At 43.1% G+C, this 25,024-nt stretch overlaps 2 protein-coding genes across 2 annotated transcripts; one reads left to right on the forward strand and one right to left on the reverse strand.

Annotated features, from left to right (window-relative positions):
* Positions 1-6,919: 6,919 nt before the first annotated feature.
* Positions 6,920-13,076, reverse strand: purab (purine-rich element binding protein Ab). The gene has a single exon (XM_034121156.1). The coding sequence runs from the start codon at positions 13,014-13,016 to the stop codon at positions 12,171-12,173; it is 846 nt and encodes a 281-aa protein (XP_033977047.1). The 5' UTR covers positions 13,017-13,076; the 3' UTR covers positions 6,920-12,170.
* A 3,728-nt stretch (positions 13,077-16,804) lies between these two features.
* Positions 16,805-17,546, forward strand: LOC117475270 (pro-neuregulin-2, membrane-bound isoform-like; the record flags this gene model as incomplete). Its single annotated transcript, XM_034121451.1, is given in 1 exon segment — positions 16,805-17,546. A coding segment is annotated over 1 exon segment (412 nt), but the record flags the coding sequence as incomplete, so codon positions are not given.
* Positions 17,547-25,024: the final 7,478 nt, after the last annotated feature.

A 25,024-nucleotide genomic window follows, 5' to 3' on the forward strand; every position in this document is an offset into this window, starting at 1 on the left:
TGGCGTATCTGGTGGACAACACACACACGGGATGACCCACTCTGATGCCTCGTCCTAAAAAGCCCCGGCAGCCGCTTACAAAGCTGCGATAGGCAAGATGCCGAAAACGCCTATAAGGGGAGGAATGGATGATATACAGTGTATATATGTATATTTACGCATGTTCATTTTGTACATTTCTAAAAATAAAGTTTGATGGAAATACTTAGTATCCTTTCTTCCCTGAATTATTTGCTCCTATAACATATCATTCATATATAGCAAACCATGATTTGATTTCTCATCAAACAGTAGTAGTTTATTACAGGTAAAAATAACTTACTCTTCTATAACAACAGTTGTAGGTACAGTTCGGTTAGTTAGCGTATAAAATATACGGCTGTACCGACGCCATTATAAGACTGATGTTCCGTTCAGAGCGAGCCGAAAAAAGCACTGTTAGACATGGGCGGAGCCTCTCTGGTGGTTGACTAATCAGAACAGTGTGGCCGAGCTGACCAATCGGAGCACATTGGGCTCACAGGGAGGGGGGGGCAAGAGCTCCAACGAGCCGTTTAGACAGAGAGTGAATACTGGTGAATACACATACTTTACAGAGATGCTGTAGGCGAAACCAATGTGAGTTTGGAAAATTGCACAGTATAAATCTATTTTAGTATACCTCAACAATGGAATTATGATCAGTGGAAATGGCCATGACATGGGACCTTTAAGTGAAACTCCTGCATTCAAAATGTTACTTTAGTAAAAGTACAAAAGTGTTTGATCATAAAATACTTAAATCCCCCAAACCTAAAGTAGGCTACTCCTTATGCAGAATGGCCATTTTCAGGATAATATATATATTATATGACTGGATTATATTTTGTTTTTAAGTCCCAAAAATGTCTAGTCATACCAGTTTAACCTGCATAAAGTTTTCAGTGTTAGGAATTCTTAAACCCCGAGACCAGGATAAACTGAAAAGAGTCCAAGGAAGCTTATACAAGTCAACAGCATTTCATTAAACAAATAATGCAATGATATACAAATGAGCTTTTGCGAGTGGAGGCTCTCTCCCCATCAGCTGTTGCCTGGCGCGTGGGGCGAGCGGATTCTTGGCTTGCTTTTCCTGTTGTCCTCTGTGGTCTTCTCCTATTGGCCGGCGTCGACGGGGGCGTGTTCAATGCAAATCCTGTCGTTTTTCTCTTTGATTTTATAATATTCTAATATCTGTGGTTATTTAAACATTCGCTAATAACAGTATTGCCGCGTCAATAAGTGAGAGTAAAAGACAGTGTTTTTAGTGTGCAACACTATGTGTCACTTAACCTTGAATTCACTGTTTCAAAACGTAGTCTTCAGCCACATGCTAATGCTAACCTTAAATTGAAGCTAACAATATTTACTCGCAGGAAGTCGTTGTGTGAACTTCCGGTTTTTCAGAATAAAAACAGTTTTAAATTAAAACAGTGTATTTAAAGGTGGGGTAGGTAAGTTTGAGAAACCGGCTCGAGATCCACTTTTTGTTATATTCCATGGAATGCTCTTAACATCCCGATAGCAATGAATATCTTAAGTGCTTTGAAAAAAAATCCATAAAAAAATGTAATCTGTGGAAGCTGTAGTACTGTAAAAAGCACGACCAATCATTTTAGCCGGCCCTGCTAAAATAACTGGATGGCCTACCTGCCTGTCAGCCTTCCATCTGTGCACAAACTTATCTCGTGCCCTCATTGGTCATGTGCGCGTTCGTGTGTGTTGGAGGAGGGGCTCTGTAAGGAAGTAGCAGATTTCTTCCGGCTGTGTATCTTCAAAATCTAGCGATCTCGAGCTGGGCTGCGTTTCACTTCGGTTAAATGGATTCCTTGCGTCCCTCACTTGCGTCGTTTCCCTGCGACTAGTCCCTCCCACCAGGGAAGCATGGAGAGACGCAAGGAAACCACTAGAAGCAGGGAAATGAGTTTTAAGAGCAATGGGACATCCTTTCCTCCAGAGCGTCACGTGAAGCGACGTCCGTTTGTGATGACGCTGCACAGCTGATCGTCTGACAGCAACCAGCTCTTCACACACACCCCCGCCTCTGTTAGTACACATTTACTGACACAAACATTTGTATCATCTGTTGTAGACCCAAATAAATAAAATCAAATAAGAACTCATTCTCAAAAAAGATAAACGCCATTCTTAAAATGTATAAACGAACATTAGTTGGATTAATATTGATTAGAGTGCACAATAGACATAAAATAATTGAGAGAAGAAAAAGAGATATGTTATCTATCAAAACCCAGTTAGATTAACATTAATTGGATTGCACACTTTGTTTGTTTGTTTGGATATGTAGCAAATTAACATTTTAAATAGCACTTAATGACTGACTGAATGGAAATGACAATAAATGAAAATGTAAAACGAAAAAAGCGATCATGAAAATGTTTCCAATAAATGAATAAAATAATTTTTGACCACTTTGTTGTTCAGATATATCACATATTTGTAACTAAATGATGCATTAATTGAAACAAAACACGGTATAAACTGAGGAGTGAGTCCCGTGAGTTTCATGTGTTTTCTTCACTCCGCTGGGAAACTGCTCTCATGTCAAGAAGCATCAGATCAGTGCATGCGCTGCATCGTCCAATCAGTGAGCGATACACAGTAAGGGGGCGGGGCGAGTGTCTGAGGATTTCATCGAAGGATGGTCTGGTGGTTCCTCGATTATAGCTCCTCCATTATCGCTCCTCGCTCCTCGCTCCTCGCTCCTCGCTCCTCGCTCCTCGCTCCTCCGGCAGAAATAAGGCCATTGGGACGCTACTCAAGATGGCGCAGACAAATCAACTTCCGGTGAGACCGAGACCGAGGAGCGAGGAAATGAAAAATAAGAGAAGTGAAACGCAGCCCTGGTTTCTCCAAAATTACCTACCCCACCTTTAATTTCCGATTTTCAGAATAAAACAGCTTTAAATTAAAGCAGTGTATTTAATTTAAATTACGCCATATAAACATTGATTTTATTTCTTACATCAGCCAGTTGTTGTTGGAAATGTTTGCCTAATGGTGACATATTTTAAGTCTAAAAACATCTCCCAAGGTCCTCACTGAAGTAAGAAGGTGGCAAACAAGTGGAAAACAAATAAGCCACTGAATGTCATGTTTGAAGTTGAAGAAGGTCCAAAGGATGCTAACAAACTAAGACAGTTTATGTGTTTCTGCTGGCAGTGTGTGGATATTTAACTCAACAAAATAATTAAGAAACCAGACAATAAGGTAAGATTTATACTTTATTCTATATTATGTTAAAACAATATATTTACTTTGAACCCTAAACCCAGCCATAAGTGCATAAGTGAGGTGAAAGTCAGAAACAGATATTAATTTATTTTGAATGTAGACATTTTGACTTTTATAGTAGTCAAAATGTCATAGTTTTCCCACAGGTGCTGCTAATTACATGTCTCTGTAATGTAAGCTAGTAAAACGAAATGTAGTTCTAATTAGTTGATTAGTATCACCTGTGCTTCTCCTGCTGTGAAATACCAGTAAAAGAAGCCATTTATTAACAAAAGAGCTGCATCAGGTGCTTTGTGAAATTAGAGCGAAAGGTTAAAAGTTACATTTATTTTTAGAGTGTTATATCCGCAGGTCTTTATACAAACGCACATTAAAAAAGGAAAACTAAGATGTTGCTGGTATTTCTCACATGATTTCAACAGTTTACGGTTTATGTAAAAATCGAATGATGTGACGTTTATGTGTAGGCCTACTGTAATCCCCAGTGCATTGCCTCTCTTTAGCTATTGTAAGGCTAACAGTGTGTAGCTAATGTGACAAAATACTGTCTCCAGTGAAAAGTTATCTTATTCATACAGACTCCCAGGGCTAATGTGTCTGAATATGCTAGCTTGACATTTGTAAATTATTTTATCAACTTACTTTATAAAACAACTAATTCCAGATCCATGCTGCGTAGCTAAGTGACAATTAGCCCGCTAACCTTAGCTTGCTGGCTTTCTAACTGTAGGCAAATTGTAAGCAAAGTACAAGTGATCCATTATACTTTATATAGCCTATTATGAGAAATGTGTCGATTTTAGCCAACAATAAATTATGTTTCGGAACAAAACTGTTTAAAAAAATAAGAAAGTTAAGCTTAGGTGAGCCAGCTAGCTCGAAATTAGTAAAACTGTTTGGGTTCGGCTTTTGTAATGCTAGCTGATAAGAGTAGATTGCAAATGTCAAGCTACTTAGTATCATGGAGCCAATGGTCTTAAAGGGCCCATGTCATGCTTTTCCGGTTATTACCATGTAAACGGTCTGCAGAGTCACAAACCCTCAAAGTACACCCTGTAGCGAGTAAAACTCTAACACAGTCTATGCTGCCCCAAAACGCCTCGTTGGAGATTTCTCATTTTCCATTGTTTACTTCCTGGGTACTGTGACGTGTGAATACCCAGAGGCCACACCCTCTGCCAGCATTTCACGAAACAAAGCTTCCCAAACCTTTGAGCGATTCATGCCGGATATGTACAGCGTAGGGCACTGAAGAACGATGCTGTTCCTACTTTGTTTGGACCAGCGGGAGATTCGGGTACACAACCTGTAAGTATTCATTGTTGTTTGTGTATTTATGATGTTTAAAACAAACAAGGTATCTACCACGACTGTTTAAATGGGTAAACGTTTTTCGGGCTGCTAAGTTGGGATCGCGGAGAAATGCTCTCCGCAGACCCATGCTCACAGCGTTTATAAACCTTTTTCTTACTCAATATCAAGCCACACTTATTGTTTTTACTTCGGCTGTGAGTGTTTGTGTGTGCTCAAGATGAGTTTCGTTTGGTCTCGCTGTATCGCCGACCCGGAAGCCTGTCTGCTCCTCGCAGCAGATCGCAGCAACGAGCCTCACAACGTCCCGACCAATCAGAGCACACTGGGCTCACAGGGAGGGGGGGGGGGGGGTGGGGCAGGAGCTCCAACAAGCCGTTTAGGACAGAGAGTGAATACCGGTGAATTCACATACTATACAGAGATGCTGTTTGAGAAACCAATGTGAGTTTGGAATATTGCACAGTATAAATCTATTTTAGTAAACCTCAACAATGGAATTATGATCAGTAGAAATGGCCATGACATGGGCCCGTTAATACCATACAGCAACATTATTTTACATAATGATATACAATTGTAATGTCGTTGTCACTCTTTGGCCGATGACCAGCAGGATTTTAGCTGCCCCCCTTCTGGTGTAGGCCTAAAATGATAAAGATGATTTTTTAGAAGTTCCATAATGTATCTTTGATCAGTGTGATATAACATTCCTTTCATTAAGTAACTTTCTTTGAGATACCATACAAATGTAAGCTGCTTTACAAGCTAGCTAGTTTAACAAAGTTATCAGCATGCTTATGTATTGACCAGACACTTTAATGTCTCTTGTCTTGAAATTGCATCTTCAGCATAATACTTTGTGCCTATGAATATGTGTGCTGCGACCACTCTGTTTAAAAGATAGTCCAGTGTGCTTCTGCTCCTAAAGCTTTTAAAATAACCCCAACAAGCTTACAACAGAGCCAAAACACTAGAGCCAATAGATACAAACAAAATGTACTCAAATCTAATTTCCCTTAGACTGTAATTGCATTAGTTTGATGTAGCAAAGATGACTGCGAAAAGGCCACAACATTGCAAACGGAGTGACTGTATTTGTCAAATGATACCATGCGAGAATGTTAAGATATAGCTAAGCTGCTGTCTATTGTCATTATATTATCACTATGCTAATGCTAGTGTAATTACAGAAGGGTCACATTTAAATTAGCCTCTTACATGTCAGTCACTGCTTGACATTTCAGAAATGAGCAGTGTCTAGTTAATATTGAGAACTGTCAAATGTTATAGCGTTACATTTTTACAATCCTTGCCCAATTCACTGTGAGGTGCCATCCATTTTATTGCATTTGATGCACCTCCCGCCGACTGAAGAACCCTCACCTGGATGATAGGAGTTAATACTCTTCTGTTCACATCATGTCCTCTCTCCTGCCGAGGCAACCATCTGGCACACTAACCTTTGATTTTCACCTGGAACTAAAATGCAGATTAAAATCAATGTGTCCGTCCAATATTTTTACGCTCCTATTGAGTTTGTGCCGTTTTAATCATTAATACATGAGCGACCTTTCCAAACACGGCTGATGATTCCACGTATACTTTAAATGAATGTACATACAGTACTTAGTTGATATAAATGAAATACACTAAAATTATTTAACATCCCCTTCATAAATTATCTTTATATGTAAATTAGGGCTGCTACTAACAATTAGTTCAGTGAATCTTAATCAATGAATCTGAATGATTGAACGATTATTTTCTAAATAAAAAATGCAATACTTTGGTTAATAGAATGTCAGAAAATAGTAATTTTTTGTTTCTCGAAGTCCAAGGTAATGTTTTCCAAAAGTACTTTTGTCAGTCCAAAACCCGATGATACAAGTCTGGAAAGAATTAAGAGGCCAATCCACATTGTTCTTAACTCTCAATCTTTGCATGTATGGCAGCCTTTCCATTGCAGTGTCTGTTGAATTACAACACAGAGAAATGTTGTCAGTAGTTTGAAGAATTAAATACAGTTACATTTTTTTAATTTTACTCAAAAATACCTATAAATAGTCAAACCAGAGAAACTGATAATGCTGCAGTAGTCTCTTAATTTTTGTCCAGAGCTGTATTTACTTTAATATGATATAAAAAAAGAGCAAGATTCCCCATAGTTAAACGGATTAAAAACGGTAGAACGTCTGACATTTTTTGCGTTAAAAAAAAGTTAATGTTTTAAAGATAGATTTTTCAAAAATAATTGGCGGTTATTTATGAGTTTCATTTTACACATTTTTTCAAAAGTGGATGGAGATTGGAGACATTTGTGCGGAGACAGGGACATGTGGAATGACTTTTTATTGCGCGATTAGTCATTTTTCAGACAACAAGGCTCCCCCAACATTAAAACAAACAGCAATGTACAAAACAGCACACTTTTTTTTTGCCATCAACGGAAATTTTAATAAGGTAGTGAGAGTACATAACAGAAAGTAATGAAGTGTGAGGACGCGAGTTATGGTGATGTTGAGATTTGAAGGATGAGCTCGATGTCAAAGCCAAAGAAAGCACCATCGTCATGTGGTCAGGAAAGGCCATATTTCAGTAAGAAATATTCTAGAAGGGGTCAGGAGAGGTCATCATGATACAAGAGGTTTGTTATCACAGTTTTCAGACATTTTTACCAACTAAAAAAAGAACAATATCGGTGTAACACTACTTTATCATGCAATTTACTTTAGTAAACCTTCTGACACACAGACAGAATATACTTCAATAAGTAGAACTCAATACATCTCTGTCCAGCAATAGCCACAAAGCCTGTAATTTATACTCTTTGAATGTGAGATCCCTATCAAAAATAATATGCAGATTTGTATTTTTCTTAATATATCTAAAGTGCAAGTATTTATCCATTTTTATTCAATGCTTTCTGTAAGTATAAAATACAAAGGAAAAAAAACAGCAATATGTTTTTCCTGTTTATATGTTATATTTTTCTGAAAGGAGGAGCATCATATATAACAAACCATATATATATATATATATACACACACACACACACACACGCCACAGATAAAATATTTTTGAAAGATACAACATATTATCTCATATGGGGATGATAAAGGGATTTAGACCAAACGATGACATGGGATATGTTCATTGTGCATTGACCCCACCCCTTTAAAATCCAGGATCCATTTCCCAACATCTTCAAAGCATTTTGAAAGAACGTCTTTGTTACGAAACACAACAGTAGCCTGTACAGTCTGCAAACATGATGGACCCTAACCGCTCGGTGCAAAAGGAGACGTGCTGAATGAGCCCTCTGTCAGTGGTTTGTGATGAGTCATATAGTGCTCGGCTTGGACCAGACGCTGCGATTGGCTGTGCGATAACCAAGGAACTCTGAGCGGCCAATAAAAAAAGACTACAACACGGAAACCAGAAACGGAGCAGATGTGGTTGTCTGTAACGCCTTTATGGAAGTTAAGTCTGTTTTGAAGTCAGTAGTTGTGGAAGTTTGCTGTTTTAGGTCATGTACATGAATAGTAGAAACATGGATAATCTCCCTGTTTAAGCAAGCAGATGAAGCGCCTACAGCAGGGGTCATCATAGCAATCGGAGAACATGCAACAAGTAGCTACTGCTGCACTTAAGAGTCTAATATTACATGTTTCTTCTATTTCCATTAGTTGAATAAGGAATGTTACTTGTTGTTGGGGCAACAAAAAACCGGCTCTTTTGAATAAAATAAAAATAATACCAGACAAAAAGGCAGGATTACATTAGGGATTGCTATGATGGCTCATCTGTGTAGTAATTCAGAACATCATTCGCACACTGAACTTATCCAGAGCCACTGAAGACAGCGCGATTTACACAGAAAATAATAATCAGCCTACCATTTTGCATTTGAGTCCCAGAAATGGATGAACGTGGGCACAGCATGGCTGCAAGGTCACTCCGGGTTTTGCCGTGACACTGGGTGAGCTCTTGTTAACTTGAGAAATCTGATTTGATCACACTGTCTTCAGCAAAAATCACGAGAGCTCCCCATTTCTCTTCCCTGTTATTCACGACCCAAAATATACAGATCATGTTATACAACCAAATCCTGAACGACTGACCCAGTAGCACCTGGCGATCACAGTCTGCAACAGCACGTCTTTAAATCTTTATAGAGATGTGCGTTTTAAATTGAGGCATTCACAATGAGAACTCTATGAGCAAGTTCATGCTCTCCTTTGATTGGGACATTAGAGAAATGGATAAAAGGAGGTGTTGTATTTCCAGTCTTCATGTAGCATGAGCCTCCTGTAGGCCTCAATTCAATCAAGCTGAAGCCACACTGGGGAATAAGTGCTGAGTCATGACAGAGAGTGCAGCCTTATGGTGAACTCGAGATGAACTCAATGACCTCAGATGATCATTGCTGGGTACACAGTAATAGGTGGCTCGTATGTGCGTTAAATCAAAATGGGCTCCTCTAATTCACAGGGCAGTGTGAGGAAATCTTTGCATGAGGGGAAAGAGACTTCCTGTTCCAGTCCTAACTGGATCTGTCCTCAGCCGGGTCAGTAGGCTGCTGCTGCTGCTAAGCCCTTACAGTGCAGTGCCAGGCTTCATCAGGCCTTTCACATACACTGGGACACAAACCTGGGCCAAAACGTCCTGCGTGGAACAGATGGGATTTTCTGGAACATTTCTCTTGCCTCTAACGCGCAGACATGCCCAATCAAACACAGATCGACCTTTTTTTAAAGCAACCATTCGATCTGACTTCTGCTACAGTTTCAGCCCAGGTGTGCTTTCTGCTTCAGTCTAGCCTCAGCTAACCTTCGTGCCTGGCAGGCCCAGGCTGTAACTACATTAGCAGCTTTTATCCAGCTGAGATTTTTAAAGCCGCAATCCTTGCAGTCTGTTTCCCCTTCATGCCACTCTGACACACTGTGACCAGGCTTAGTCGTAGTGTTTTAGACCTATCTGCTTGAAAAAAACGACTAACCACTTAGAGCCTATTGTTAGTTAAATTGCACTTTAATGTAAGCCTGAAGGTTGCCTGGGTCAAAAAGAAGGAATGGGCAGTGTGTCTGCCGGAGTGTATTTGGGCGTTTGGACAAGTTTAACTAGACAGACAATGAGCCAGGGCCTTTTTTACACTTTGAAACAGCGGACTGGAGATCAGAGTCTGCCCACGTAAGAGAAAATAATTATAATCCTCATTGTAAAACAGACAAACTCCCCTGTGCTTTGGGTCTGCTGGGGCCGATCACTATCACCTAGCAGAAATAAAAACCGCAGACAAGCAAAAGTCAAACTGTGGTTCACCTGTCCGGCATTAGCAGTCTCAGACAGTCTCCTGGCTGCAAATGACAGGAGGCCTTGGGCAGTTCACCATTAAAACACTTTAGAGGCCTCCCAAACACTCAGATAGCGACAAGAGGCCTCGACAGGGGCAGACTGTGTGTTTGTGTTAGGGGAGGAACGAGTAAGGTATTTCGGGGGTGAGTCCAAAGGGGAACGTAAAACACCCAAACTAGTCTACGCGCACTGATAGACGGACAAGGCAGCCTACTAGTTTACAGAACATGACAGGAAAATATCTCACTACTACTCTGACGTTTTTTCCCCACTCAAGTGCTTCAGAAGAAAGACTTCACATTTTGGAAATATAATGCAGATGCAACAACCTCACCGACATGCTTTCCAATATCTACTGATTACATCAGCCTATACATTTTTTTCATCTTTTTAATAGTCTATACACGTGATACAATGCCGCGATTGGCACGTACACAATATTGCACACTACTATGAAATGTCCTACACTAGTCAGCAGCTTCCTCTCTGCCTGGGAGGGGGAAACCTGACACACCTGGACAACATAATGTGGAGAAACGGGAAAGAAGGGCAAAAATAATGCAGAAACGTGACATATTCAGGCCCCCAAGGAACGTTCAAGGGGCTGTAGCACCATAAAGAGATAGTATCTGCCTGGGCCCTGCACTGATAGGCCTCTCCATCCTCTGGACTGCACTCACACTGATGGCCTGCTTGGCTCTTTATCATTAGCATCCATCTCTGCTCTAACCAACAGATTCATTCAGCTGTTCCTCACTTTGTTTGTTTCATGGTGCATATGGTGGGCAAGACCACCCTGGCACCTAGGGGTTCATCTAGGGTTGTACTCCTGTACACACACATTTCTGCGAGAGGCCACCAGGGCAGGGGTGCCGCTAAGGATTCTGGGCTCCAGGGGGCCATGACACACTGACGACAGCACCTCATCTATCTGATTCTGCCCACCACCATCGCTGGCCCCCAAACTCCCAGCATAACTCTCAGCTTACTCTCAGTGTTGCCACCTATGCACATCAGGGGTGTGAACTAACACAGCCCCGGCGAGTTTATATTCCGGCCTACATAACAGCACTCGTAAATGAAAACGTACAGCGGTCGAGGTCACGGACCATCTACGTGAGAACACGTAAACGAGTGGAGTGTATAAGGCACGGGTCGTAATGACGTCAGAGAGGACGCGTAGCCTCGCCACGCGCTGTGCTAACGCGTCTTTTTTTGCCCTCCCATAAGGTGGACCTTTATACTTTTGCACCCCCCCCCACCCCCCAAGAGGGAAGAAAACAACAAAGTAACAAAGAAAAAACTTAACCCACAGAAAACGTGGGTGTCTCAATCAGGATTTTTTTCTTTACAGCTGATTCACAAAATCATAATTAGTACATCTAAGTTAGCACTTTTTTTCTTTTAAGTTTATATGGACATGGTGCAAGAGGGTTGAAATTCAATATAGTGGCTCACAAATGGATTTATCCCATTTTTTTGAGGCCACAAAATAGGCTTTTTATTTTTGAGTCTCAACTTTTCCAAGTCAATGGCGTGATATAAATGTTTTCATTAGCCTACTACGCTTTAGGTCAAACCAAAGACTATAGCCTACTTTGCCAAACTTCTTTTCAAAACAAGAGCCTATGCACACATGCTGACATGTTAACAGGCCTGTAGTGCTGCGTTCTACAATTCATACACTTTTAGAGCGCTTTCATATTTATTCTGCGTACCTTTACAATAAACTATACATCTGGAATCAGATTTTGGTTTCATAAAGTCCATAATATATTCTCTTTGTGCTGATGTCAAATATTCTTTCTACATGAAGACTGTCATTTTATATAATAGACCTCTGGTTTTTACCTGTGATTAAATCTTAGTATATTACCAGTTTGAAAACATTTAACATTTCTTTTTTTTCGAAATAGCTTTGATGTGTGCAAAATCTGTCGTTTGATAGAGATATAAACACTCTGTTCATTGTCATTTAAATCAAGTAGGAAACAGTTCATATCTTACAGTTCAATCCTTGATAGCAGCGGCTTACTGTTAAATGGTGGTAAGTGGGGTGACATCCAGTAAAATGAGCGAGGAGACAGCAGAGGTGCTGCCATGTCTGTGGAGGTTGTGTGTGTGGGGTGATTCCCTTGGAAATTTCTCTTTCTATTTTACAGATAAAAGTCTCGTTTTTCTCTCAGAGTCCAGTTTGTCGTTTCACTCCGGCCCTCCTAAGATCCGCGTCAGTCATCGTCGCCGTCATCTCCGCCGAGCGGGCCCTCAGGTAGCAGTTCGGAGGCCCGTTTCTCTCTACTCCTCTCCTGGATCTTCCTCATCTCATCCGCGTATTTGCTGAAGGTGTTGCCGAATTTGGACCACACTTTGCACGGAACCGTGATGGAGTTCCGGTACGTGGGCTTCACCTCACTGACCCTCATGAAGACCCCGTACTTATTGGAGCCCACGTCGAAGAAGAAGCGCTTGTTGTCGACCGTCAGAGAGGTGCCCTCCGGGAGCTCCGCCGGCTCCTCGTCCACACCGTAGTCGTCGATGAGTTTGGCCAAAGCGTCGCGGAACTCGATGAGACCCTGCGCCGGCAGAGCGATGGTCTGGCCTTGCGCGCTTCCCAATCCGGGCCCCCGATTAACGGTCTGCCGGATCCTTAGGAACCGCCCCCTCTGGTTCTCTTTCAGATCCATGTAATATTTCCGATTCTCCCGCACCAGGAATTCGCTCTTGAGCGCCCGCCGCGGCTCATCCTGCACTATGTCCGGGTTGCTCGGGCCCAGCTGGGCGTAATGTTCGATAAAGTCCCCGAGATAATCGCGGAACTCTACGGCCACCGACATAGAGAGAGTGAGGCGGCTCTTGTTTCCACCAGCCCCGACCTCGGCTATCTTTAGGAAGCGGCCTTTAACATTCTGCTTCACGTCAAGGTAGAAGCGCTTGTTTTGGATGTCGACGCGCTTCGAGGCGAGCTCCTCGGTGTCGTGCTGCAGCCGGGACATAGCACCCATCGCACCCGGGGGCAGCGAGCCGGGGCCCGCGGTGGGCCCTCCGTGGTCACTGCCACTGTCTCTGTCCGCCATGATGCTGCCTCCCTGCTTTACCTTCCACCGTCTCCCTCTGCCTGCTGCAACCTCGACTGCCCGTCAAACCACTCCGCCGCTCTATCGCGAGACGAGAAGAGAGAAGAGGTTGAAAAAAAGGAAAGTAGCTGTGCTCGGTGCTGCTGTACTGAAAGCGGGCTGCGTTCAAGACACTCACTCTGGTTTTACAACGTTTCACACAATTTTCAATTCATCCTTCTGTTTCGCCGTATATTGCAACTGAAATGTAACCCCCACCCATGTGAGCCTCAAACACTGCAGTACTAACATCAAACATAGATTGATAGATTGATAGATAGATAGATAGATAGATAGATAGATAGATAGATAGATAGATAGATAGATAGATAGATAGATAGATAGATAGATAGATAGATAGATAGATAGATAGATAGATAGATAGATAGATAATGGCTACACATTGAAGTACATAAATAACACCTGTTTGCATCCTGTTGAAAAAGTAATGACAGGACTGGAATAAAATTCCTACCGGTTTGGGTCTTTCAGCACCACGGACAGCGATCCTGGACAGTCTCTTAAGAAGGACACATAAATAGAGAGAGCCAGGGAAAAGATACATTTCTGAATGAACAGTGGATGATAGCTGTGTAGGAGTCTGAGGGAGGGGCTGATTCACTGTGAAGCATCATGAATCATTACCCTGTGATTGGACTTGCTTGCCTGACACTGTTTCTCAATGGCCTTGAAAGGCTTTATCAGCTTAAAAGAAGAAGCAAAACGCCAACTGTTGGATAAAAACTACTATATTGGACATACAAGATGTCATTAATATTCATTTTTAAATTCACATACATTAAATATACAACCAAGGCATAATATTATCTTAACAGGTTTTTAGAATTATGCTGATTTACAATGATCTTTTCATGCAATATGAGTTCAGATTAGTCACGTGTTGTTCTTTCTTTTAGCACTTGCGTATTTCCAGTGTATTAGTTATTCAAGTGAGAATTAATCCTGTTTATAAGGGTCATATAAAGTACCTCCACAATAACAATAAAACATACCAGGCGATGTTATGAGGTGTTTAGCCTTCATGGGCCTACAAAGGAGGAGCAAGTAGAAGAATGATGTGGGTGACTTGATGTTGATATGATGACAGTTTAGTAGGATTTGAAGGCTGTGAAATAATATTGATATAATCTGGGAAAGGAACAAAAAAACAAGTGTTTTAATTGTAAATGGATCAGCCTTTTTTCTTTTTGCAGATTTCCTAAATGAAATATATATAGAAAAAATCATCATCATTAATTATACAATTCACAAAAAAAAGACTCACAAATATCTCATACACTCATTTGAGATCCGTTGATTTGAGCTGGTAAAAGAAGGGCCGTTGACTTGTTAGCATATCCAGTCATGTCCATAGTTTTTTGAGTGGATAAGTCACTGGTGTCTGTCAGCACCACGGACAGCGGAGGGTGGGCATAAAAACCGATTGAATTGAGTTTGCTTTGGAGTATTGCTTACAGTGTAGAAAATGATGGAGGGATGAATGGAAAAAGGGAATCAGGGACAAGTTTGCAAAGACATCCTGACAGATTTTGGATAGAAAGTGTCCCATGATATACCTCATCAACACCCTGCTGAAATGAAGGTGCATCTCCAAAAACAGCCCATTACATTACATTACATGTCACTTGTTAGATGCTTTTATCCAAAGCGACTTATACTCAATACTGTGGGCAATCCCCACAGGAGCAATTTGGGGTGAAGTGTCTTGCCAGGTACACAACGACATGCTGACTGCAGTGGGGTTTGAACCTGTGACCCCCTGATCCGAACACCACCCCTCTGATAATTCCAAGTGTTAGTACCAGGGGAAACGGCAATGGGTGGCAGTCCTCCCCCAGGGTTAGTCAGCAGGAAAGGTCCCCGAATGGGTTTCTCTAATGAATACATGAGTGCTTGAATGGATGAAGGAGAGACAGATCAGTTAATGGGTGGGCAGTGGGCGGAGACGGAGAAAGGTGGGGGTGGGTCACTGAACACATCACTACTCTTCAAATGCTTTGGTAATCCCAGGACTGGAAAAGCAATCATAGGAATAAGGAACCATCACAACTTGAAGTTGAACCTCCACGCTTAATAGCGTTCAGCACCTTGGACAGCAAACAGGACAGAAACGGCTTTTTACTTTATCTAAAAGACTTGACCCTTTGGAACTTGGGTTAATATTTTACAGTCAACAAACCATATTGGCCTTCAATCTCTACGAGGTGTCATGTGACTGGCTTTGTTGGGGCCAGCACTAAACCTGTCAAGCCATTCAGCACCATGGACAGGGCATGGCTCGTGATGGCCCTTCTGCTTGAGAAACTGGTGTATGAGGCCATCATGTAGGTGCATACTGTGATGAAATGGCCTCTCACATTTTCTTCATCATCTATAGTAAGACAAATGCAGCCCATGTGTCCCCTATATGACATTATATTTTATCCCTTTCTCAGCATGGACAATGAAAGGCTTTCTGACCTCTACAGAAGGGCGTGCGGCTCCTGATAGAGAGTGAAAGGAGAATCTTATGAATGGCTTGATTGATTGATACACAGATGGAAGCAGGGGCTGGTTCAGCTGAGGAGGGAGGGGGACATGTGGTCACCATAAAAAAAGCTTGAGCATATTGTGTAAAGCTCGCATTTCATTGGTGGAGATGTGTTCAATGAAAAAAGTGGTTTTATTAGCTGTAGCTGAGCAGGATTGGCAACACATTTGCGTAGAATATCTTTCCAGCATAGCACCTTTAGGTTGGGCTAACTGATGCCCCCACTTGTTGCATTACAGAGTCGTACAACTGCACCGTTTCTCATAGCATAGTGAACTGCACTGACTCGCATAGGGTGGTAAATGTCAGCTTTTGGGTGTGCTTTCCTGCAGCGTGCGTATATATGAGTGAGGACATTTAAAGCTGAAGTCTCGTAACTCGCAGCTCGGTTCGCCACGCTGAGGAATCCATTGAGAGAATTTCGCAGCGTTAGTCATCGCGACAACTATCCGCAGTGTGTGTAACAGTCGCCTATAGCCTCTCTTGCACCTCTCGCACTGGAGATCCACAGTGGGAGCCGCGCAGGGCTTGGCTACAGACGCACCGTGCACCGCTTGCGTGATTTCTCCCGCACCCACCACCCGCAGAGGTTTAACTCAGGCGGCCGGCATGCTCACACGCCGGTTGGGTCGGTGGCGGTGTGCCGGTGAGTCCCCGGGTCATTAGGGTGTTTGCGCAGGACGTGGCGAGCCGACGCCAGTGACCGGGCAGGTGATGTTTGCTCACGTAAGCTGCTCGCGTATGATGAGGGGCGCAGGGGACGCGGCTGGAGGGTGCGCGCTACTGTTGCATCGCCTCACCGGATAACCGCTGCTATCTCATCCTGTCCGTCTCTTCCTCCCCCGGTTTTTCTGTTCTTTTTTTTATTTATTGTTTTGCTTACAGGAGAGGAACTATTTCCACGAGCGTAATAAGTGGATAAGGGACCCGACCTTGCGTTTGCGTGTGCGTGGAGTGCGTATCGTTTCTTGTTATTCCTCTGTACGCGCAAGCTGCTTTTTTTCATACCAGAGGCAATGCGCCCACCCATGCGATGCTAGCCTATTAGCTGGAGAGAGAGTGAGAGAGAGCGAAAGAGAGAGAGAGAGAGAGAGAGAGAGAGAGAGAGAGAGAGAGAGAGAGAGAGAGAGAGAGAGAGAGAGAGAGAGAGAGAGAGAGAGAGAGGGAGAGAGAGAGTGAGAGAGGTTTCAGCCCTGGATTCGAGAGGAGGCTAATTTACGAGTCTTGTTTTGCCTTTCAGGAAAAGGGGAGATAAGAGGGGGAGGGTGGTTGGTGAAGGAGAATGCAGCAATCACATTTTTAAGCATGCAGAAGCGGGCCGTTTCCGGTTCCTAGGCTGGTGTGTGTCCCCCCCATCCGAGGCCAGCAGCCGTATGGGGAGAGCAGCGGCAGACACAGATGGCATGGACACTTCCACAAGGTCTGCCGCTCTGCCCTGCCTGCTCTGCCGGAGCCCGTTCGCCGCCGTCTCTCTCTCTCAGCTCGCTCCGCCGCCCAGCAGCACTGCAGCACAGCACAGGCTGACGGCATGAGGCTTGATCCAGTGCATTTCTCCATGCTGGTCATCGGGGTCTCCTTCGCCTGTTACGCCCCGAGTCTCAACTCCCTCCAGGACCAGGCGTACCGATCCGCCGTGGTCATCGAGGGCGAGGTGCGCTCCTCCCCGGAGAACGTCTCCTCCCGGGAGCCCTACAGTGTGAATGTCAAAGTGCTGGACGTGTGGCCCGTCAACAGCGGCGGCCTCGAGAGGGAGCAGCTCGTGACCGTCGGGGACTTCGGCTCCGAGGCCCCGTGCACCACGGTGGAGAAGGACCACAGATATATCTTTTTCATGGACCCCACAGCCGAGCCCTTGGTATTCAAGGCATCGTACGCCCCTGTGGACGCCAGCGAGCCGGAGCTGAAGAAGGATGTGGAGCGAGTGTTGTGCGAGGACTGCGGTAAGTTTAAGGCTTACCCCTCTCCACCTGCCCTACACTCACACCGCACCATAGGGCCACTGAGGCTGCCATGGCGATGTAAGGAGACAGTCACCGCTCTCTGGCTGCGCGTGCACGTGTTGAGTCTATACTGTGTTTCAGCGTGCGTACACATGTGCATGCGCGTTAGCCGGTTGATACTTTTTAATCCTGCATAACCCAAACTGAAATGAGAAGCAAGGCAGCGTGTGTGAGTGTGTGTGTGTGAGAGTTTAACCCGGGTTAAACCACAAACAGGTTCCTTCAAAAGCCCTGATGATCAGGGGAGACTAAAAGTTCAGTTTGAGATCTGCATCATCACATCATCACTGTCTGCATCATGCTTAAGGTTGAACAGCAGTTAGTGTGTGTGTGTGTGTGTGTGTGTGTGTGTGTGTCAGAGAGATAGGCAGAACATGTGAGGGGAAAGTTACCTACAGCCAGTTGTACATGTCAGATCTGCTGCTGTTATATCAGACTGTGCCATTGATGACTGCAGTGATGGGTAGTGGTAACTGTTAACATGTCACAACTTGTTGCAGGTTTCCACCATTGCCATCGAAAATGTTGCTCGTTTTCTTGCATTACCCCTACAAACAGAAACTCCCGTAGCACTTCCTGGGTTTTAAATAACTAATTTCTATGAGAAGTGGCTACAACTAAATGTAGAGCAGCTGGCCTGTCTGTTGAAGTTATTGTCAACAGGATGGCTTTTATGAAAAGAACAATCTGAATACGAGACAAGGAAAAAATATTCAAGATGAGGGTTGAGCACTTTTTCTCTTTACTCTCTGACATTTCCTCCCTTGGTTTCTCTCCATCAGAGAGGTGAAACAAACTTGAATTGACCCTTTACTTACAAAAGGGAAAAGAAAAGTTTCAGAACCGTCTACTTAGTTCGTATAACACATAAACGGAGCTCTAGACACTGATACTTGTACATCATTACATCTGCTAGTTACTCTCAGATCTTATACTTTTAACTACAGTGCAATCCTGTGACCACCTATGTGGCAAGAAGTACTCTGGATTTCCCCTGCTACACAAAAGAGAGGGGAATTACATTTTAACTGTGGAAATATTGAACATTTCCCCAATACAAGCCTTAAGACCATCACTGTGGACATCATCACCTGTGTTATGGTCATTTAAATACCAAACCTTTGAAACAATGCGGTTAAACACACACTCATTTGGTTCAAACCGTGAATCACCGTCATTTCCATGCAAACCACTGGCACCTGTAAAGTGTTCAATCCTGACAGGAAGTAGCTCAGAAGTCTCAACAAAGGGTTCATCCAGCGTTTGAGCTAACAGCGTGATGTTCTATTTTTACCTCTGTGTCATGCTAAAATTATCCAGTCATTTATTTATGACAGGGCTGTTGCAATCAGGCTTCTGTCTAAAGCCCATTGCTGCAGGCTCAGGAGAGGAGATACCCACTTATGAGCTGAATCACCCCGCGCACACGCTAACACACACACGCACACACGCACACACACACACACACACACACACACACACACACACACACACACACACACACACACACACACACACACACACACACCACAAAAGCCAGAGAAACAGGGAGACAACTCAACCTAATTAGAGACTGCAGAGTGTGTGCTGTCCACAGCATTACAGGAACACAGCTTTTGTCACCTCCATTTCTTTCATAGGGTTGGCTGGATTCATCTGACAAAACTAAACAAAGAAATACAAAATCTAAGGCCCAAATTAGTCACACAGTCAACCCAAAAAAAACATATCACTTGCAATTGGTAGCCCTGAATGTTTCATGAAAAATATTTCCACTCCATTTCTTCAGAGAAAAATGCTATGATGAATAGTCAGGAGCCAGTTCAACAGGAAACACATATTTTAACATGGATACCCTTTAGCCATTGAATAATTGGCCATTATAATCTTAGCCAACTACTATGTCTGCAAGTTTCAGTCTTTTTTTAAATGCTTTTCTCCTTCCAAGAAACGTATAGTCAACGCAAGATTTAAAGTGGCTCTTTTGTTTTATTCCTTCATATCAAGAAACCCAAAGAATCTATATGTTGTGTTAGTTGACTACAAATATCTTTTGTTGAGGAAAACCTTATTTCATATTTCACAAGTCTATGTGTAATCTATGTAAGATACAGAAACCTCTTGTAAAGTGTTGCAAAAATAATCCCCCTCTGCAAAATGCCAACGACAACTGCTTATTGGCCCGGCCTCCTCTCCGTTGCCACACTGACACTTTTCATTGGGCGGATGCACAAATGTCAGAGCAGCCGGTGAGTGAGCTACGACTCTTGGCCGGTGATCAGGCCGGAGACGTGCATGAGAGGATATTGTAGAAGAATTTAATTTGGACAGAAGTAACTGCAGTTTAAAGATGGGATGAGGCAAGGGGCGTGTCAGCAGACACACACCCTGAGCACAACCAATCACAAACCTGTTCTAAACACAGTCGGCCAATCTCAGCCGATCTGTTGTAACGCCCACTTCTGTACTCAACACACTTTTATCACTGTCATGCTTTCTTCTACAGTTGCTAATATCTGCTTTTTTTGATTATATATGAAAACCTGTGTTGCTGTTTTCTTGAGCAAGGGTATAACTGAGAATTGTGTTTTTACGTTTGATTTCATACAGTTTTATGGTAAAATTGTTATCCGTTATTTTGGAAACTCTTGAATGTGAGTAGCCATTAGTATGAGGTGCTTCTGTCCCCTCTCACTGACTTTGATAACCCAGTCAGTGTTCGGTGTTGAATGCTGAATGAGGAGGGATAGTAGATGTAGCTTGATACATCTTAGGAACAACAACATTGCAGCTGTTTTGCACTCGGTGGCACAGGTACTAAAAGCTCAACAAACTTGTTGAATATTTGATCATGCCATGCCAGTAAAAACTCAACTCTTATATATTTTTTTATATTGTGTTTATCAAGACCTATAAACAAGCATTTGCTACAGCTAGAGTGCAGAACAATTACAATGTAAAGCTTACATTACATTATGACCATTTACTAAGCTTTTCTGGAAACACCTCTGTGCTACTGGTTCCACTTGCTAGTATAACATCATTGCAGCTACATCGTTCACTTGACTTGCCTTTAGCACCTGTCTGACAGACTTTTCGAGATGTTTTCTTGATATCTTTTGGGCTACACGAATATGTAGAAGCCACAGGATGTCAGCTCTGTTAACCTCAAAGCACACTATGATATGTTGTATTAGATAATATCTGTTTAAAACAACAGGTTGTTAGGTTCATGTCTTGATATATCTTTTTACAGCAGTCAGAATTTAGAAGACCCTCACTGTGAGAAATAATTGAGACAGTCATTTTCTTTCCGAAGCGAGCTAATGCGTTGGTGAGTACAGTCAGGATTCTTTTTAATCAACGTCAAATCACAATTCCATGTAGGTTTGTGCAAGACGGAGGTCATAGTGTAGAGGCGGGTCAACATACACAGGACTTTCAACCAGCTGTTCGAGTCCCTTTTGAAACCGTTAGTCAAAATGGACTTTGTTTGGTTCACGTCTTAACTTTAATAACGGAACAAATACTTTTATGTCAGGCCAACCCATAATATTTTACTAGACCTAACCAAGCAGTTTTGTTGAGTTTTTGTTGGAGTTTAACCACACGTTTAAAACTAGTCCAGGAGGAAATACGTTTCCCCCTCGAATGCGTAATTGAGAATGCATTCCATGAGTTTTAAGAACATTTAATTTTCCACTTTTTCCACTTCACCCCCAATCCAATCCTCTGACCAAAACTTAAGAGGCAAAACAGATCAGAATGTGTAGAAACGTCTGCGACATCTGCTGTGAGAGAACGGAGTACAAACTCATGTGGAATCCAAGGCTACAGTAGTTTAGAAATTGATAGGGAGTCTTTGTTCTTTCTTGAGCTACTCAAACCACATATCTGTCTCCACTGAGCTCCACTGGCCTTCACTGCCTTTCCCCATCACTCAGAGAAACATAACTGAAGTTTGGTCGGCTCACACTCCCTTCTTAAAAAGTACAAAACCAGTCCTATCTTACATCCCCGGCAGTGTAAAGCGTAATGTAGGTCTCCTCTGATCACCGCCGTTGACATGCCTTTTGAGAAACATTGACAGTTTCTTCCTAAAATAGCGTTATCTGATGCCCAAACATGCTCCTGTCACTGATGCTGTATCTAGTGCTGCATACCTCAACTCCCCCCCCCTCTCTTTTTCTGTCTCGCTCCTCATGCTGTAGCTGACTGTAGCTGAAGTGTGTGGTTCAGCTTATTCCTGCCCTGCTGTCAGTCAGCCACAGAGGAGGAGAGAAGCAGAGAGGGAGGGAGGGAGGGAGGGAGGGAGGGGGAGAGATCTTTAGCTTGAGATTACAAATAGATGCCGCAATAATGCATGTGTAAGACTTCCAATAACAGCCAGGGCCTGTTTTTCACCTCATTGACAGTAATGACACTAAGTTCAGGGCTGGTTTTATTGAGCCTGCGCTGTTTAAAACTGTATAGGGGGCAACGGGGGACGTTTTACAGGGAAGTAGAGCTTGGGAATTCGGGGAGTGAAGTGAATTTACACGGGGAGGAAAATACAAAAACGTTTTATTCTAATGGCATGGTTCGTCAAAAGTAGGCCCATTCAAATAAATTGTAACCATGTATATAGATAACTTGTTTTTTTTGAAACCCTTAGATTGCACACATATTTCTGCCTCAGATTTTTAAAGTACTCTTTCCCATTAGTAATGTTGTTAGTTAGTTAGCTAGCTCACCAAACAGCACATTTCACACTGTACGTATAGCTGACAAATGAATCGGTTTATGTGGAAAATGAAGGGATTATTTCCACCTATAATACGGCAAATACAGCTGGAGCAAATAACCTTTATATTTCCAATTGATTCTAGCAATTTCTAGATAAATTCCTGTTAGCCCCATGGAAACCAAACTGCTGATTTGTTTCTCATCATTACTTGAATTACCTAACATCTTGAGATACATTAGTTTTTAGAAGATGGTGTGTTTTGCATGTCGGATATGGAATTATAGTCAGCCAAACCACGTAGACTAGTTCGGAATTATCCTCCTATCAAGCTCAAGAATTGATCATGGTGTATGTACCTTACTTTCAAAACTATTTGTGGTTAGGGTTAGGTTTTACTTTGAGTAGTGGCTGTTGCAGTGTCCTTGAGACTTGCTGTCACATTTAGGTGTGTCCAAAACACAACACCTGTCCTCACAGAATTGATCTGGCAACCTGTGCTACTGTAGATGTGGCACTGCATTCTTCAAGGAATATTTACAGTATATAGCTTCTGTTGAAACCTCAGTCATTTCATTAAATCCTCTGATTATTTATGGACAAATCAAACTATTTGATCAAGCTTTGGAGATCCGGATTGAACCGAGTCCGGCTAACATCCTTATTTCAGTGTTAATGCTAAGCTACTCTAACCACGCCTGAACTTCAGCTCTTTACTTAAACATTCAAACATGAGAAAGGTTACACTCACTCTCAGAAAGAAAGCGAAAAAGAACATTTGCTTTTAAATATCAAACTACTCCTCAGTTACAACTCTCAAACTAGCAACCAGTCTGACGTCTATGATTCTTTTCCTAAATTGAAATTCAGGTGCATGCAAAATGTGTATAATTACGTCTAAATGGTATCGAATGCGTATAGAAAGTGTAATTGCAGATCATACATACGAGACTATGCAGACTGTGTTTGCATGTGCGTAACACCAGCACCTTATCAGCGGCTGTATAATTCCTCTGGGCTAACGTGCACGCGGCTGCCTCTCAGCTCAGACTCAGCTCAGTGTGTACAGCAGCTGGAGGCAGAATCACTGTGGCATTGATCTCCAAATCCCAGAATTAGGAGAATTTTGCTCTGGTGCTGCATGTCAAAACAATCCCTGCAAGGAAGCACAGCCAAGGCCACACCCTGGTACAAACTGTCAAAACAACCCCTGTGCATTTTCATTAAGATGCTAACACCCTTTAGTTCTGCAGTGAATAATTGTCTCTGTTAGCCGGGGATGACAGCGATGTGTTTTTAAAAGGCATCATCGGAATCTGAGTCAGTGCATGAATCACATGATCTGCTGTTTGTACCCGGGACAACACTTTGGGAATTCTTTCATTAAGAGACATTCCATCCGGGCGCCTGGAAGCTCACCATTATGGCAGAGTGGGTTCATGTCTGGCCAAGGGACCTTTAATCTCTCCCCCTGCCTTTCAGGTCTATTTAACTATACAATTGAAGCCAGAATGCCCGAAAAATAAACAAAAAAGAATTGAAAAATGCATTCCACATTAAGACAGAGACAAGGTAGCGCTTAGACTAACGTACATTTATATTAAGGCAGATGCAAGGAGGTTTACTGGGGGAATTAGTGACTTGACAGGTCTGTGTGTGTGCGTGCGCGCGTGTGTGTGTGTGTGGGTGCTGTGAGAGGTCTCCCACTTGCCTGTCGATTCCTTTACCCCTCTTTGTAGCGTTATCTGTGTCTATTTCAGACACCCTCTGTGTGTCTTTTTCTCTTCTGTCTCTCTCACTGTCCTTGTCTCAACTGAGCATTATACTTCCCCACACACACACACACACACACGCACACACGCACGCACGCACGCACGCACGCACGCACGCACGCACGCACGCACGCACGCACGCACGCACGCACGCACGCACACACACACACACACACACACACACACACACACACACACACACACACACACACACACACACACAGCTAGCTGTAGCTGTTGCTGCTGTGCTGCAGATGCCCCAGTGTGCTGTCATTAGCAGGGAGATCTGGGGCTGCTATAAATTATGCACACTGTATGACAGAAGGCTGAGGATTTCTCCCCTCTGCTGCCTGCAAGTATATATATGTGTGTGTGTGTGCGTGTGTGTGTGCGTGCGTGCGTGCGTGTGTGTGTGTGTGTGTGTGGAGAGAGGATGTATAGAACCATGTTTTTGCTTATTGATGTACTACTGACATTATACTGATCAACTCTTCTTGTCGACGTGTGCATATTAGCACGCTTTTCCGTCCCTCAGCGCGCTCCTAACTCGTGTACATGTCCTTCAGATGTGTAGCGTGTGTGAGAGAGTGTGTGTGTGTGTGTGTGTGTGTCCCTGCTTGTGAATAATATATCAGCCCTCACCTTTTCCAGCAGTCAGCCTTAGTAGAAAAACTCTGACACATGCTTCTTAAAAAGGACCAGCCCCAGCGCCACATGGCTCAGTTTGTGAATGAGAGAGGTCTTTGTGTAACCCCCCCCCCCCACACACACACACACACACACACACACATATATACACAGAATCACACAAGCACACACATGCAGATGTACTGCACACGCACCACCCACACACTAATGCGGCTGCCGCTGCACACACCCTCCTCGCTGCATCAGCAAAGTGCCTGTTTCACACAGGATGGATT

Source organism: Trematomus bernacchii, unplaced genomic scaffold (genome assembly GCF_902827165.1).
Source record: "Trematomus bernacchii unplaced genomic scaffold, fTreBer1.1, whole genome shotgun sequence".
Lineage (NCBI taxonomy): Eukaryota > Metazoa > Chordata > Actinopteri > Perciformes > Nototheniidae > Trematomus > Trematomus bernacchii.